At 42.0% G+C, this 17,488-nt stretch overlaps 1 protein-coding gene and 1 non-coding gene across 7 annotated transcripts in view; one reads left to right on the top strand and one right to left on the bottom strand.

Moving 5' to 3' along the window:
* Nr1h4 (nuclear receptor subfamily 1, group H, member 4) overlaps window positions 1–17,488 on the top strand; it is a 95,970-nt gene that overhangs the window by 66,265 nt on the left and 12,217 nt on the right. For 4 of the 6 annotated variants that reach the window (NM_021745.1, XM_008765262.3, XM_008765260.4 and 1 more), the window contains 4 exon segments: window positions 1,347–1,480; window positions 3,120–3,218; window positions 3,552–3,651; window positions 8,273–8,419. In NM_021745.1, the coding sequence (NP_068513.1) occupies window positions 1,347–1,480; window positions 3,120–3,218; window positions 3,552–3,651; window positions 8,273–8,419 (480 nt within the window). 6 annotated transcript variants of the gene reach the window in all.
* On the bottom strand, window positions 10,862–10,923 carry LOC120093931 (U7 small nuclear RNA). Its single transcript, XR_005487643.1, has one exon. It is a non-coding gene; the product is annotated as a U7 small nuclear RNA (small nuclear RNA).

Raw genomic sequence — 17,488 nt, 5'->3', positions numbered from 1 at the left:
TCATGAGTTAATCCTCCTAGAGTTTTGTTTCGTCAGCCTTGAGAGAACAGAGAGACTCAAAATTCCGGACGGCGTCTCTGCTACTTGTTAAAGCTCAAAGCATCATTGACAAAGACTACACATTCACTAAAAGAAAAATTCTGACACTTTGTGTTAGTCGGTTTCTATCGATACCTAAAAATACCGGAGAGAATTATTAAGAGAAAACCTTCCTTTTGACTCATTCATTTAGAAGTTCCGTGACTGTTTTCCACAATGTTTAAGCTTCGGCAGGGCACAGGTGAGAAGCTGATGCTGGTAGCACAAAGCTTACCTCGTGACCTGGAAGGAAATGGACCGAGGAAAAAGCTGGGGTCCCGCAGTCCCATCTGAGAGCATACCACCAATGACCCACAGATCTGTCCCCCTCCTCGTGCCTCCCCCACCTCCCAATAGCACAATATCTTAAACTTGGGAACCAAGCCACGGCTGGCATTCCTTAAGTATCGTAACCTTTATATATTTTTAAATAATTTGCATAGATTAATAGGGTTTATTTTTTTCTGAAAGGTGTTCACACGTGTCTTACTCAACAAGTTTAATATAAAACTGAATATACTTTTTATTGAACAGTACTAATGTAGGTAAAAAAAATAATTGTATGTTTGAAAGTAATCGTATGTTTTGAAGGCTTTAAAGGCAGCTTCCCTGGTCTCCTAGACCAGGAACAGAGAATGTGGGATTTGCAGTACCATTGACGAAACACCTTTTGCTTCGTAGGACCCTGTAGCATTACAAATTATTTGTATCTAAAGCCCAGAGTTTTTTTTTTTTTTTAAAGTATCTAATCACATCTATGCAAAACTCTGTGACAAATATTTATGTTTTGCAAATGAAGAAACACACAGATGTCAAATGCCTCACTCAAAATCCAATCTTAAAAAAAAAAATTAGTTTTTTATTTTCCCTAAGATGGATTGATTGATTTACTTATTTATTTATTTTTGTCTAAGTGTATGTGTTTGTGTGGATGTGTATCACATATGCAGGGTACGTGAGGAAGCCGGGAGAGGGCATGGGATCCCCCTGGAACTAGAATCACAGGTGGTTGTGAGGCCCCCCACCCATGTAGTGTGGGTGCTAAGAACCAACCTTCTCTGACCTTCTGCAAGAACAGCAACTATTCTTAACCGCGAAGCCATCGCTCCAACTGCCCTTCTCCTGTTAAATGACAGCCGAGCTAGAATTAATTCTGCTCATCACCTGAGCTGACCACCTAACAGCTGCTTCAAGGACCACACACCCAATAGGATTTTTTTTTTAATCCTTATTTTCTTTCTCTCCCCTCCCCCACCCCCTCCCTACAGGTTTGTTAACTGAAATTCAGTGTAAATCTAAACGGCTAAGGAAAAATGTGAAGCAGCATGCGGATCAGACAGTGAATGAGGACAGCGAAGGGCGTGACTTGCGGCAAGTGACCTCCACGACCAAGCTATGCAGGGTAACAGTGCGATGGCGTGGCCAAAGCCAGCGGCGAATGGGCTTCTTGGGAACCTGTCAGTCTGGCCCGGAGGTTGTCAGATTAGAGCCTCAGCCACGCCCAAATTTTCTTCTTAGTTGAACCCTGGAATGGAGTCCTCATTTTCTTTTAAATCAAGAGGGAAATGGACACTTTTGTGTGAAATTTTAAATAAAATTTAAAATGTAGTGTATAGCCTAGAAAGTAAAGATTCTTTCCAGGGCTTCTTACTACTTAATGGCTGCCAGTGGGAACGATTTAATCTTCACGATGGACTTTTCCACTTGAGGCTTTTTTTTTCCTGACATGGGATCTTGGAACACATTATTTAGACCAGGATATCTTCAAAGTCACAGCGATCCACCTGCCTCTGCCTTCCAAGTGCTAGAACTTGCCTTCAGGATTCTAGAATTAAAAACATGCAGTGCCATGCCTGGGCTCCACGTGACCTTTTGATGATCATATCCCAATTCCCCACCCCACTCTTGCCCTTGAGAGGAAAGTTCCAACTCCGGAAGTCTGGACCCTGCAGAGGCTGTGGATTGGTCCTCATCAGCCAGGGAAAAAGGGATGCCACACATTTGTAAATCAATAGAGAAAACCCTTTTCATTGAATCTTAAGAAATCCACTGGATAAACTAAAGGCAGAGTGAGGGAACCACTTCTGGGCTAATTAGAAGCCCACACAATGATAAATCAGAGAACATCTGGAAGAATTCTTCTCAGCTCTTGGCCAAAAAGCCAACAAGCCATGATCTCCAAGCTAGATCTTTGGCTGTATTTACTTGGGATGAAGGACTTCCTCCACTGTTAGTTTTTTTTTTTAATCTGACTGTTTGTATTGATTTCAGGAAAACTAATCTTTTGAAAAAGGATCATTCTGCCAAGGAAAGGGATAGATAGACTGATGACTGTGGGCTCAGCAGACTTTTTTTTTTTCTGTAACATACTACATAGGTAGGCTTTTAGGTGTTGGCCACATGCTCTCTATGACAACAATGTAGCTGCTATTTTAACTCAAAAGGAGCACAGACCAAATAACAAGAAAGGAGCAATAAAATATTATATTTACACAGGTGGATGTGGTCCAAAGGCCACAGTTTGCCACCCTTGAATACAGATGAGTATGTGTGGATGGACTCTCTTTTTTTTTTTTTTGTTCTTTTTTTCGGAGCTGGGGACCGAACCCAGGACCTTGCGCTTGCTAGGCAAGCGCTCTACCACTGAGCTAAATCCCCAAGCCCTGGATGGACTCTCCATTCAACACACTGGAAGCCTTTAGAAGCTATGATTTTGACCTTCAAACTCTACTGACCTACAACGCTACCATGCTCAATGACCCCTATATTCAAATTACTCTATACTCCCCTGAGATGCAGGAGAAGAATATCTCGTTGTCCATTTTTTCTAAGTAGGAAAATGAGCGAGATGAAACATCTTCAGGCAAATGCATTACTGCTTGTGCCAGGACCCAGAGAAACCTATTTCCCACTAGGTGAAAGGTCACAGCTCTTGGGGCTTCGGAAAATCCTTTGTTGTTAGTTTGTTTCAGATAAGGGCACATGTTGGAAGATGCCATTAACGGCCCTCCCTAACACCTTTCATTTTCTTGCCAGTGTAGGAGAAAACTGAACTCACTGTAGACCAGCAGACCCTCCTGGATTATATTATGGACTCATACAGCAAACAGAGAATGCCACAGGAGATCACAAATAAAATCGTACGTATGCCATTTGAAAATAGACTTGCTTCAAGTTAGCATTTTTGTGACCTTTCCTTTTACTTATACCTCTTAAAGCGGGATTTATATGTAAATGTGTTATTCAAAGTCATTGTTTTCTGAGACTTCAAGCTATATGCTCAAACTTTTATCAGCATCCAGCAATTGAAAAGGAAGTCTCAGATCTGTCTTGTAAGTAGTAATGGTTTTCCAAATATGATCTGGGTCTTTCCATTTCATTATTCAAGTTTGGTTTTTGTCCTTTAACCATTTTATGTTGGGTTATTCTTTTCCTGTCTACTCATTAACCATTTACTTTTCCTTAAAATTTAGTTAAAAGAAGAATTTAGTGCAGAAGAAAATTTTCTCATATTAACAGAAATGGCTACCAGTCACGTACAGATTCTCGTAGAATTCACAAAAAGACTTCCAGGTATTTTTTTTTTAAATAATAAACATTAATGTTCTTGAAATGTGTAAAATGTGCCATTATAATATCAATTACTCTCTGTACAATATTTTTTCCAGTTCTTAGAGCATTCTTATGTGATTAGATCTATCACCAGGATTCCTTTTGTGAGTTGCTTCTCCATTAGTCATTACTCTACTACACCGTACAGTTTTTTTTTTCTGTGTCATTGAAGAGATTCAAGTTCCCTTGAAAAGCAAAACATGTCTGACTTAACACTTGTAATTACCACAGACATGAGAAGTTCGAGGCAGGAAACATACTCACACCATTTATAATAATTCTTAAGTTCAGTTGCTAGAACGCTTGCTTGATATTCAGGAAGTTCTAGTGTAAAATGAGGATTCCACTTCATTTCTGCATTTGCATGTGGATGATAATATCACTGGCTTTTATTAAAGATTTGTTTGCGTTATTTGAATCGTGTGTGTGCCGGGGTGCAGCTGCCCACGGATTCCAGGGAGAACAGATATCCGCCAATGGAATGCAGTTGTCTTTATGTTGAACACTCACAAACCGCTGTGCCCACCTACGCTGCCAGTTAACTAATTATTTCTTCTACTGTGTCTGAATTGTAAGCAGGCTTTTTTTTTTACATTATCACTTTAATTATTAAACTTTATAAAACATTAAAAAAATTCATGAAGTTCTGAGTTTGATCCATAGCCCCGTGTGTAAACTGGACCTGATGGTATGTGCTTATAAATTCTGCCACTTAGAAGGTGGAGGCAGAAGTAACAAGTTATGGTCATCTTTGGCCGCATATTAACCTAAAGCCTGGTATTCATTAAACCCTGTTTTTAAAACTGAAAAAAATCTTCCAAATCAATAGGTCAGAATTGAGACTCTGCAAAGTGGTCATTATCTCTTATTCAATGAACAGTGGTTGATGCCATACAGGTGCATGGCTGTTCCCTTCAAGGAGGGCAGTTAAAGGGTATTAACAAACACACACACACATACACATACACACACACACACACACCACACACACATACACACACACATACACACACACACCTCCACATGCCCCCAACACACACACACACACACACACATGCACACACATAAACACATGCACACACACATACACACACACACAGAGACACACATACACACTCACTCACACACACTCTCACACATCATACGCACACTCACATGCACACACAGGCACACACACTCACACACACACACACACACACACACACACTACTTGAAGAGCGAGCATTTGAGTTTGAGAAAACCTAAGAGCCATCAGAAAATATTATTCAGATTAGATTTTTTTAAGATTTATTTTTAATTGTGTGTTATACACACACACACACACACACACACACACACACACTCGCACACATAGGTACCGATAGAGGCCAAAGACATGGGCCTGATGTTGGATCTCCAGTACCCAAGGAAGCAGCCAGGAATGGTGTTATGCTCCTGTAATACCAGCACTGGAGAGGCAAGACAGAAGGATCCCCAGGACTTGCTGACCAGCCAGGCTAGCTGAGTTAGTGATGTCCAGAGTCAGTGCATCTGTCTCCAAAAATAAAATGGAGAATGTTTGACAAGGCCAATCTGACCTTCACAAAGCCACACCCACATGTATGGCATGCACACAATTACAAATGTACACACAAACATATATGCCACCCTCTACACTCACACACACACACACACACACACACACACACACACACACAAATTTCAATGTGGCTATAGAATAGTGTCTTTGGCGTGCTCTTTGACCAGGTAGTAAGGCAAATTGGCATTGGACGGTAAGGGCCTAACTAAGGAATGTAGCCATTGCGTCCTGGGCTATGGTAAACAGGTTTCAGAAAATGATGGAGTTTTTGTTACAGATAAATGGTCTTATCAGGTTTATGACATGGGCTTGGATGGGAAGAGACAGGAAGCAGGGGAATCAGTTTCTATAGCACTGCTCAAGCCTAGGGAAGAAGCCTCCAACTGAGGTTATAAGAGTAGAAGAGAAAAGGACTTCCTGATGGAAGGGGATGACGGATTTGAAACTCCACGCGGGTTGATGAATGATGGTGTGTAGAAGGTAAAGGTAAGGGCTGTGGCCTGACGTGCTAAGCCCATGAATTTCTCCAGTAAGAAAACTGGAGTGCCAAGCCACATTTCCCAGCATGCATCATCAGTGTGTCTGTGTCATCAGAGATATTGGAGAAGTGATATAGATAGTTTCAGTGGAAAAAAAAATTAACAAAGTTAGCCGGGGCTACCTGATAAAATTTGTCTCAAAAGAATTTAAAAATATTAGTGCATTTACAATTTCATGGTGCAGAGTGTAATAAATACTTCGGTAGCAGCATAACACTTATGAAATTGCAGACAGTAACTTCTGACGTAGGTTTTTAATTAGGCCTGCTCATTTGCCTTCTTTTTTGCCAGCATTATGCTGTCCTTTATTAAATGTGTCACAGATAGACATTAGCCTAATAAAACTCATAAAACGTGGAAAGTCCTCGCTGTCGTCGAAACTTTAATATTCTCTTGCTTCTCTACTCACAATGAAAAGAGGAGCTTAATTTGTTATATGCTAATTAAGGTGACACCAATCTAGATTAAAAACCCAGATCACACAAAAAATAAAAACCATGAGGAGAAGAAAGGAAAAAAGTAGAGGGCGGTGAGATTTTAAAAACTATGTGAAGACTCCCCCCCCCCCCGCCCTGTTTAAATGGTCAGTTCCTTTTGATCTGCAAAATAATGGGTGACAAGATGCAAATGGAACTATCTTAACTCCTCCTCATTCCCAGTCGCTGGTCCCAAAAGGGGGTAGGGGGTGTAGAATGAATGTCTGTTCAATGCATAAAGCCGGGGCGGGGGAGGGGAGGTTATAAAACCTTAAAACACTGAAAGAAACAATAGACAAAAGGCTCTGTCAGTCAGTTCCCCCTAACTGCAACTACAGAAATAACATCGCAAGTATCAGCAATGGTGGTGTATCTCCAATACTGAAAGGAATCTATGGGAAATTCTGCTATCCGTTTAGATACGTCCTTTCAGTCACTGACCAGAGTGCCGGAGACCCAGTAAGGAGAAGGCACGGTCCTGTCAGCACTATGGAAGCCACTGACCTCAAACAAGTGGTACCATTAGAAGAAGACCTTGAACTTCTGGTCTCCATGCTTTTATCTAACAACTATTGAGATTATAGGCTAGCATCATCATATCCAGTTTCATACGGTACAGGGGAGGGTTTGGAACCCAGGGCTTCTAGCAGGCTTAGACAATCACTCTACCAACTGGGCTAAGGCTCCAACCCAGAGGGTGACTGTTAATCCTTAGCCTTACTTATGAATGCCCATTGTTGTTAACACTCTCCTAATCCATTAGAGACTCTGACTCTCTCTCTCTCTCTCTCTCTCTCTCTCTCTCTCTCTCTCTCTGTCTGTCTCTGTCTCTCTCTCTGTCTCTCTCTGTCTCTCTGTCTCTCTCTCTCTCTCTCTCTCTCTCTCTCCCCCTCCCCTCCCTCTCTCCTTCTCCCCTCTCTGTGTATGTGTAAAAATTATCGTGGATGTTTTTATCTTTCATTTATTCATTCTGCTGCCTGACAGGTAACATCGGGCACCTATTATGTGCCAGGCATTGAGGATACAAAAGTGAAGTAGTCGGTATCTGTTCTAAAAAGCTTGTATTCCTTCATAGGCAGCCGCTTATGCATAAGCATGACTCCATTGCCTCGTGACAGGTAGTGGTATGTTCTGTGGGCAGACATGAAGCAGGTGGGATCTAGTAAGGGCTTGGGGCTTTACGGGATAAGTTTGCAGTAGATGACTGATGTCTGTTGGGGGCAGAAGGCAGGTATGGGGATACCAGGGAAGAATATCCGTCTCTGAGACTCCAGCACATTTCCAGATCACAGTAGAGCCATGGCCTCAGTGTTGCAGGGGGAGAGAGGTAGGGAGGGGGCATGGGCAGGACATCAGAGCCATTGCTGGGGGCTGAGCTCTAAAAGCCTGGATGAGGACTTCCTGTCTTCCAGATGACGTTCTGTTCCTTGAAACTAATAATTCTTCCTCAGTTTTGTCTGTTTTCCCACGTTGCATGGTGCAGACCTTAGCCCAGAAATCATACCTCAAGATGGCACTAATCGTCTTGGGGGATATGTTTCTCATTCTCAACATTCTGATGGGTCAGCCTGATATTCTGGCTCTGAGGCTTTTATTTTCTGAGTTGACCCTGCATGCCAGGTGTGCCCAGAATAATGGCTCAGAGAGAATCTGCCTACATCCAGTTTCTGAGGGCTGCTTCATCTGAGTCAGCTGATTCCCACAGTTATGCATGAGCTTGGCGTCTCTCTCCTCACCGCATTTCTTCAGTAAGCCTGACTCAGTGGAGATGAAAGTCAAGCCTCTCATTGTGGGGTCCAACAGGAATCCAGTTGACTCCACTTGAAGACCTACTGTGAAACTACATTCTCAGTTGATGGAAAGTGTTTATCAGTGTGGACGATCCAATGATGAAATCTTATTGTATGCATGTAATCGTATCCTATGTAAACAGTGTGAAATATTGTAGCGTGAACACGACTCCTTGACCTGTTTGATTATCATCATAGGGTTTCAGACACTGGACCACGAAGACCAGATTGCTTTGCTCAAAGGGTCCGCAGTCGAGGCCATGTTCCTTCGTTCAGCGGAGATTTTCAATAAGAAACTTCCTGCCGGACACGCAGACCTGTTGGAAGAAAGAATTCGAAAGAGCGGTAAGTGACACAGTTAAAGAGTTCATTAATCTGAGTAAAACTAGGTGTTCAAACCATGAAGATGGGTCCTAATCTACCAGGCAACATTACATGACCATGGGCCTAGCATGAAGAACGACTGTAAAAAATATAGGTTCCTCCTAATAACAGCAAAATAGTCTTCTCTGAACTACGATGAAGACCTTTGAAATATTAAGTATTTCATCTGATTAAAAGTGGTACAATGGATCTGAGCCTATCCAGTTTTTTAAAAAAAATCATTTATTCCTAACCTATATGTATAAAAGACTAATATCAAGCTATTATCTATCCCATTTAAAATAAAATAAATAATTATATAAGTACTCATATATCACGTTCCAGATTGCAGACATTGTTCTGAACAATTTACATGTGGTTTAGTCCAAGGCTGAAATCATCCTATGAGATGGGTGCTACGATCACCCCTACTTTAAAGATGAGGAAGGTAAGACAGAACAGCTCAGCTCAGGTCTCTAGAGACAAACAGAAGTCTGACCTCAGAAACCATATGTCTTTTTAATTTCATCTACTTTGCAATGATTGGAGCTAAATGGAGCATTTCATGTAATGGGCATTTGGCCTTCTACTGAGCTAAAGGCCCTATCCCTAGCTAGAAGCCGTACATTTAAATCAATAAACTACACTTCCTGTTAAGAGACAAAGTGAAGTCATACTACACACAATTCAGTTTAACTTATTATGGAGTAATACTGTGGCAGAGAAATTCCGAGAGACACTAGGATGAATTTCCATAAACTCTGTACAAATTTTTTTCTTGTGGGAATCTTTAAAGTAAGGTATTTTTATTCCACTATGAGATTATGGATGGGTTGGGGAATGGAGGTAGAGGACGAGAGATGACCTCTCCTGAAGATCTTATTCTGTGACTGGCTGGAACAAGGTTAAAGACTTCTAAAACTAGTGTTCTAGAACAGCAATCAGAAGGAAGTATGTATTTGTATTACACACACACACACACACACACACACACACATACATACATACACACACATACACATACATACACACATACACATACATGCACACACACATACACATACATACATACACACACATACACATACATACACACATACACACACACACATACATACATACACACACATACACATACATACACACATATACACACATACACATATATGCACACACACATACACATACATGCACACACACATGCACACGCACATGCACACACAGACACGCACACATATACATATATACATACATACATTAGAGGTTATCTTGTAGTATAATGATTTTTTTAGTTAAAAATTGACAGCTATTTTCCAAAACCCTAAAGTATAGTAACCATCATTGCAGAGTTTAACAGTGCGTACTTGTAAAAGGTACACTATTCTCATGCCACCACTGATTTATTAGTTTAATGAAGGTTTAGAGGGGAAGTGCTATGGTGATGATTTTAATCAAACAGGCTGCCTCCTTTGTAAAATTTAAGGACCTGTAAAAGCAGAGAAAGTTATACAAATAAGATGAAGTCCAATCAGATGGAGGGACAGAGCTAGCTGACAGGTGACTTGGAGATGGGAAGCACCTAGTCTCGAAAGATTAGGTTAGCATTTGAACTGCGCCCTCATCGGTGATTCATCTGGATGCTTGGGGTGCACTTGGGACAGAAGAGCCAGTGTGGGGGAAAGATAAAGACCAGAAATCTCAGATGAGTAAGGCTGAGGCAATTAGATTTAGGGTTACAATACAGGGACCAGAGAGGAGGGGAATAAGACTAAAGGTTAAGAGCCTTGAATTTTGTTGTTTTCTAAGTAATAGTGAGATATTAAAGGTTTTTGAACAGAAGAGGAAAGTATGAAAACATGTTTGCAAACCTCCTCAGAATAAACCAGGCATTCACTCTTTGAAAGGCATTGTGTTATCAAGAAGTGTGGATTATAGTCTACAATTTTAAATTATTGATTCTGGCCCAGAGCATGTAGGCAAGAAACATCTACTAGATAAACATCAGGTGGTAGATTTTATTTTTCGAATGGATTGGGACCTTGTTTTAATCTCTTCTCTCTCTCTCTCTCTCTCTCTCTCTCTCTCTCTCTCGTGTGTGTGTGTGTGTTTCTGTGTGTGTGTGTGTGTCTGTGTGTGTGTGTTTGTGTGGGGGGGGTTCCTACGCTTCTTGGGGTAGATGCTTAATGGCTTAAGAAACAATCTGGAGAATTATTGAGAGGAACAGTGGACAAATGGGTGGTAGAAGTTTGCCTTCAGCCATCTTATCTGCCACTTGCTTCCCTGAGGTGCCAAGAACCAGCCTTGGCTTGGGAGAGGGTCCTGAGAAAGGGGAAAATTTGAGCAGCAAAAGATGTGACTCAGAGTCAATAATGGGTGCAAGCTGACAGCTTTGTCTTCTGCTTGAGATAGCTTTCTAGATAGATCTTGGATTTCCTGACTAAAGACAGAAAACCTGATAGACAAATTCTAAAAGAGCTGCAATAGCTCACTGGATAACTCTGCTCTTGCAGACCAAAGCCCAGTCTTTTATTTGCATATCAATTCAATCATTTACTCCAGGTTTCCTTTTGATTATCCCATGAGTCAGCATTTTGTGACCTTAGACCCTTGATTCTTAGAAAAAGACAGCAAGCACATTTTTTTTTTTAAACATAGCAAGTCCTATGCGGTTCACTGGGCATAGCACTTGTGATTGGCAAATCTAGACATAGAGGCTATTTTATGTGAGAAAGTTCACTATTTTCCAACTCCTTCATTGCCTAAGTTTGGCTGTCCTTGAACTTGCTCTGTAGACAAACCTTGAGCTCAGAGATCTGCCTGCCTTTAAACCAATCAATAAGCTTAGCTGGATGGGATCCTGCCCTGAGATCACAACTCCCACCATGCCTGGACCTAAACTGCATCTTTCCCAGGCTGTCCTTGAACTCAGAAATCTGCCCACCTTTGTAAACAGAAACAATAAACTTAGTTGAGTGGGATTCCTGTCCTAGGATGACCATTCCCTCATTTCCTGGTGCTCCTTTATTACTTGAACCATGAGCCTTGTTTTTGAACTATTCCTTTCCATTTATTGACTCATTAGTGCAGATGACTCTGCTTACTTTTGTTATTTGTTTGCTTGGTTTGGTTTTGGTCTGTGAAGACCCTCACACAATTCATACTGCATACTTATATTTTACATAGCTGAGACAATCTTGAACTCATGTTTTCAGGGTTCTTTCCCACAGCCTTAAGGGCTGACCTTAAGGTCACACCATTTGCTGAGGAACGTCAGACACATTCTTGCTTCTCAGACTCATGATGTTTCTGATTATTATGCAGTCATTAACCTTGGCAAGAAGAACATTCTCCGAAGGAAGAACATGAAACAAAAATATATACATTATTATGCAAACAAGCCCTACACCCATAGCAACCTTCAGCACTCTTGGAGGCCCACATCCTACTGGCCCTGCTCTGGGAATGAGAGGGGAACCATGATACACCATATCACTATAGCCATGCCAGACCTGGAACTGAGCAGTCTTCCCAGGTATCAGAATTTCTAGTTTTCCCCTCCCTGAAAACTAAGTACCAGAAAGCCATTTTTTTCTGGTGCTTCCAGAAGTTGTTAGTCCCAAGGATCAGGTATTGTTTGGGATCTGTGTGTAAGCTGAGTGCACAGGCAGTGTTGATACAGGAACTAGGCTGTGGCTCCCTCTCCTTTCAAGATGAATTGTTTAAAGTTCATTCAGGTGCCACATAGCAAAGAGGAGGGAGCTTTCTGTCATAGAAATTAAAATGTTTTGATGAGTAGAGATTTGAAGGGGAATTAATTACCCAGATATTATAGTCTCTCTGTCTCTCTCTCTGTGTGTCTACCTATCTCTTTCCCCCATTACTGGATTTCTAAGAGGAACATGTTATAAAAGTGATATTTTCACACAGGGCCTTTTATCTAGCTGCATGAGCTTTGGGTCTTGGTAAAAGTAAATGACAGGATAAAATTAAATATGCAAAGGATTAATCGATCTCTGAAAGATAGAAGGGGAGGAAGCAGGTCTGGTGGGGAGAGAGCCTTCCCACTACCTCACTGATCTGACACCTGTGGGAGGGGAGAGGAAGGACAGACTGGGAAGAGACTCAGAGCACAGGGTCGAGGACGCCTAAACTAGGGTAAGGAGAGAGATGAGGTCCGAGGTGCCCACTGAACAGGCTCATAGGAACATGCTGGCTGTGATCAGCCAACAGCTGAAATGTAACCCACACCAGCAGGTTGTTACCATTTACAGGGGAGCAGTTCTGAGGCTGTCATGGACCTACCATGCACTCTTGTAAAGGAAGATCTGAGTGGGGAGCGTCTTCATGGCCCACATCTTGCATCGTGCATATAATTTGTTCTTTGCGACACTTGGAGATGGATTTTAGTAAGCCTGTACCAAACACATACCCTATTAGTACCAATACCTCTCCTCTAAAAGCTGCAGTGCCTAGGTTTCTGATGCGCCGTGATGGAGGACGGCCATCTTACCTTCCTGCTCATTCACTTCTTCAACTCTGACTCCAGGGACCCCTACTTTAAAGAGCTTTCTTTCACCAAGCTGCCATCCCCCAGTCTTCCACCCACTGGCTTGGGCTCCTTCTTTCCTCCGTGTGTATATATGTCTGTGTGCGAATGGGGACATGTATCATGGTGGACCTATGTTGCTCAGAGGACAGTCCCAAGTGTTGGTCCTCACCTTCGAGCTTGTTCGAGACGGTCTCTTTTATGCAATGCTCCACCAGGCTAGCCACTCTGCAAGCTTCCAGCAACTCCCCTGCCTCTGACTCCTGTCCCCCAGTGAGTGTGTAGGGAGATTACAGTAGCTTGTGCTACCGTGTGTGGTGGGCTTAGGAATCCAAACTCAAGTGTTCAGGTTTGAATGGCAAGCACTCTACCCACCGAGACATCTACTATCCTAACACTACTGTTCTACCTTTCCGCCCAAGCTCATTTCCCTCAGTGCTTAGTTTCGGGTGTCTGCTCCATCAATAAGATCTTTTCATGGGGGTTGGGGATTTAGCTCAGTGGTAGAGCGCTTGCCTAGGAAGCGCAAGGCCCTGGGTTCGGTCCCCAGCTCCGGGAAAAAAAAAAAAAAAAAAAAAAAAAAAAGATCTTTTCATGGTTCATTTGCTGGACACATTCAACTCCTTGCTTCCTCTGGGAAATCGGTTTTGAACAGGTTCTCATATAGCCCAGGCTAGCCTGGAATTCACTGTGCAGCAGAGAACGGTCTTGAATTTTTTATCCCCCTGCCTCTACTTCTGAGTGGTAGGATTTCAAGCTGTGAACCAGCATGCTCACTTACTGCTGGACTGGGAACTAAATCCAGGGCCTCTGAGCGTGCTGAGTTATATCGAGCTATGGGTGTTTGCTTTTTGCCTCGCCTGAGAACATCGCTTAGCTGACTTAGAACAAGTCACAGCTTGCTTTAACCCGAGGACTAAGACAGCATGGTTGGCTCACCAATGGTGTAGACCACACTTTCCAAGTGCAGCTGAGAACTGTCTACTTGCCACTCTTCCCCAGCAATTTCTTGTCTTGTGTGAAACCATCACCATGTGCTTCTTCCCTCCAACTTCTATCACTCCTTTCTTACTTCTTAACTAACAACTTTGTTGGATTTTACAAACGTACAATGAACTCAGGGAAAAGTACGAATTTTACCTGATAGCACCGTGGTCTCCAACTTCGGTTGATCCGATTCCTCCCTTGGATGTTGTCAGCATCTGGAGATGTTTCTGATCGTCACACTGCAGGGAGGGGACACTACTAACATCTGATGGGCAGAAGCTAGACACCCCCTGTACATCATTAGTAAACAATTTACATAATTCAAGATTTCAGTCATGCCAAGATTTAGAAACTCTGCTGTAGGCAGATGCTACGCACTGGGGACATTTAACAGCATCATGTGACATCTTCTGCAGCAAATGCTGTGGAAATGTACGGTGATGTGGCGTCACTCAGAGAGGTTTTTCTATGCAGGTATTTTGTTGTCTCTAAACAGATACATGTTGAACACTGGGGTTGCCCAGCACATGAAACTGTACAGTTGTTGAGGTTATGGACAGCACACTGGCTGGCCTTTGTCCTTTGGGAACCGCAGACTAGAGGAACTGTTCAGTAGTCGAGGGTATGGACCTCACACTGATTGGCCTTTGTTCGTCGGGAACCACAGACTGGTGGAGAAGGTGGGAGAGCCTAAATAAGGAGCACTATGCAAACTGAAACGTGGAGGAGTGCTCACATTCCTGTGCAAGCGTGTTTGATAGGCATCGGACAGGTGAATCGTGAAGGATGGCTAGGGATGTTTCCAGCAGGAGAGTCTAAGGGGTCTGCATTGTAGGCACAGAAAATGCAAGGATGTGGCTTAGCGAGATGCCATCCATGTCCCACACTTACAAGTGCCCTGCTGGTTAGAAAGGATTATGTAGGAAGCTGGGAAAATGCAGTAGACCATTAAGGACGTTCAAGGCAACAAAAGTAGTTTAATTCCAGGACAGCAGGAAACCTTACTGATAGTCTGAACACATGGGTCACAGAAAGATCCTTCTGTCTGTAAGGGAAATGGAGAGTTGAAGGGGCTGAGGAGGGGGCGAGGAGACTTACAGAGTCACAGGGGAATATCCAAGTGAGAAGCTCTTTCAGGTTAAATATATGTCAGAGTCAAACAACAACAACCCCCCCCCCAAAAAAAACACTTATAATGTAAGTTTCAAGACCGTGATTGCTCAAGTTTCATGCAAGTTCAGTGGGAAAGTTTTCCGGAATATAATCTGCATCAATAAATATGCATGTCTCTTGTTTATAATAAGAAACTGTCTGCAAATACCAACCCCATATTGTGACAATGGAAACCCCCCGAACTCACACGCTGCTTCCTATTTTATTATCCATAATGGTGTCTCTTCCATTTATTAATATTTATGAGCTCTCCGCTCCTGGCGGATTCTCAGAACATTGTCTTGTCCATGTGTCACATCAGAACCTGATCTTGCAAGATGACCTTTAAGAGTAACTTTTTATTCCCATGCTAATGAGTGCTTCTTATTTCTATTATATATTATTCTGGAATAGCACAGCCTTTCAAAGTTCCCCGGTTGTTGCCTAGGGAAGTCTTTAAAGAATACAATGTAAAAATTCGTTTTCTTGTTCTGCCAATTTATACTTTTTTCCTTTCCTATTATTATACCCAAATTATAGACACAAAGATAACCATCTCCGGAACTTTTGTTACTTAAAGGGAGGTTACTGTGTTTATTTATGTTCCTGGAAGCTAGAGAAACTTGTATCTGAGACAGTGTGTGATAGAGTTGTTTCTATACAATTTGATTGCATCAATGGCTTTAATCTTAATGTAGCATGCTACTGCAAAGTGGGCTTCTAAGCTGAAAGTCTTAATAAAAATAACAATCATATAATACTGATTACAAAATGATAGAACTGGGGTGGGCTTGCTAAGTCTAACGAACGTACATTTCAACAGCTAGCCACTGGGCAATAACTTCATAAAATGAAACAAGTTGTCCTGTTTGTTTCAAATTTCAGTAAATCTTAAAATTTACAAGGTTTTGGTGGGTGTCTTTTTTGTTTTTTATCCCCCACAATACACATATGTTAAATATCCGATTCAAAAGTATTTGTTGGAATGACAGTGTCCCACAATTTCGAATATTTTTTTTCTTGTGTCATCTTGTAAGTAATCTCAGTGGCATTTATAGGCAGGAGTCACATTCCTGTGTGTCTAAGCCACACAGCTAATCAGCAGACACCTAGAATATGACTACTCTTTCTATATATTGCTCCTGTCATTTACTGAGGTCTAACACCTCCCAGCTTTTGGCCAGTCAGGATAAAACCCAGTAAAACACACCATTGCCCTCCGTCAAGGAAAATCAAATATAAGTGGCAGTTAACAATGCCAAGTTGCTTGTCTGTGAATGATGAGAGACAACAAGGTCAGAGAAACAAGACACCCACGGTAGGATGATGAAGTAGCCACAGTGCCCTACTGGAGGATGCTGTATGCGGTAAAACAGACGAGGCTCCTGTCTTTTGGAACACGCACAAGATGAACACGTTATAAATGCATTTTGCAGAGACACAGTAAACCAACTATGAGTTCAAGTCGTGTGCCCTTCAAAGCCTTGAAAATGCAAAGTTCTCAGTATTTATACGAAAGGCCAAGGCTTAAGAAAGTCAGCTTACATTCTTACTACCTCTGATTTTACTTTTCAAGGTGACCACATGTCAGTTTCAGCATGGACAATTTGAGGCTAACTTCTAGAAAGCGATTCCCTTCATATGAAGACGTATCAAAGTATTTTATGAGTCAATATTTTTAGTATCGCTGGGCAGACACATTGTTCATCTCTAAGACCTTGTGTTGCTCAGCCTTGGGCATTATGTATTTACTTGTATATCCGCTTCTTGCGATGATCTGTTAGCTGCTTGAGAGCTCGTCATCTGGCACCATTGTGATGCCCAGTGCCTACTAGGTAAACTAATATGGGTGGAATTCATTGAGTTCAGTTAGAAACCTGACTGTCCAAACGCGTGAGAGTCCTAATTGCCAGTTAGGACTAATTTGACCAAATAAATTTTGCTATGAGGACCAGTGAAAAGCATTTAACTGATATTTAAATTCATAGTTAATAATAGTTAACTAATATTTTAAATTAACCATTTTTTACATTGTTAAAATGATTGGAGATGGGATTGGGGATTTGGCTCAGTGGTAGAGCGCTTGCCTACCAAGCGCAAGGCCCTGGGTTCGATCCCCAGCTCCGGAAAAAAAAAATGATTGGAGCTTTTAAAAATTAAAGACAGTAGTTGAGGCCCAGATGGCCAGCTCGGTAAGGGTTAAGCAGTTGAAACGTGTCTTAATATGATAAGAATGGCTTCACAGTCTTTCCATACATTATTGTCGTACATGCGTGTTCTGCTTGTGGTTGCACATGCCACAGTGCGTGTGTAGAGGTCCAAGGAAATTTTGTGGGGGTTGGTTCTCTCCATTCACCTTCATGCAG

This window comes from Rattus norvegicus, chromosome 7 (assembly GCF_036323735.1).
Source record: "Rattus norvegicus strain BN/NHsdMcwi chromosome 7, GRCr8, whole genome shotgun sequence".
Classification (NCBI taxonomy): Eukaryota; Metazoa; Chordata; class Mammalia; order Rodentia; family Muridae; genus Rattus; species Rattus norvegicus.
The sequence above is the reverse complement of the archived record's forward strand: the minus strand, read 5'-3'. Positions and strand labels throughout refer to the sequence as shown.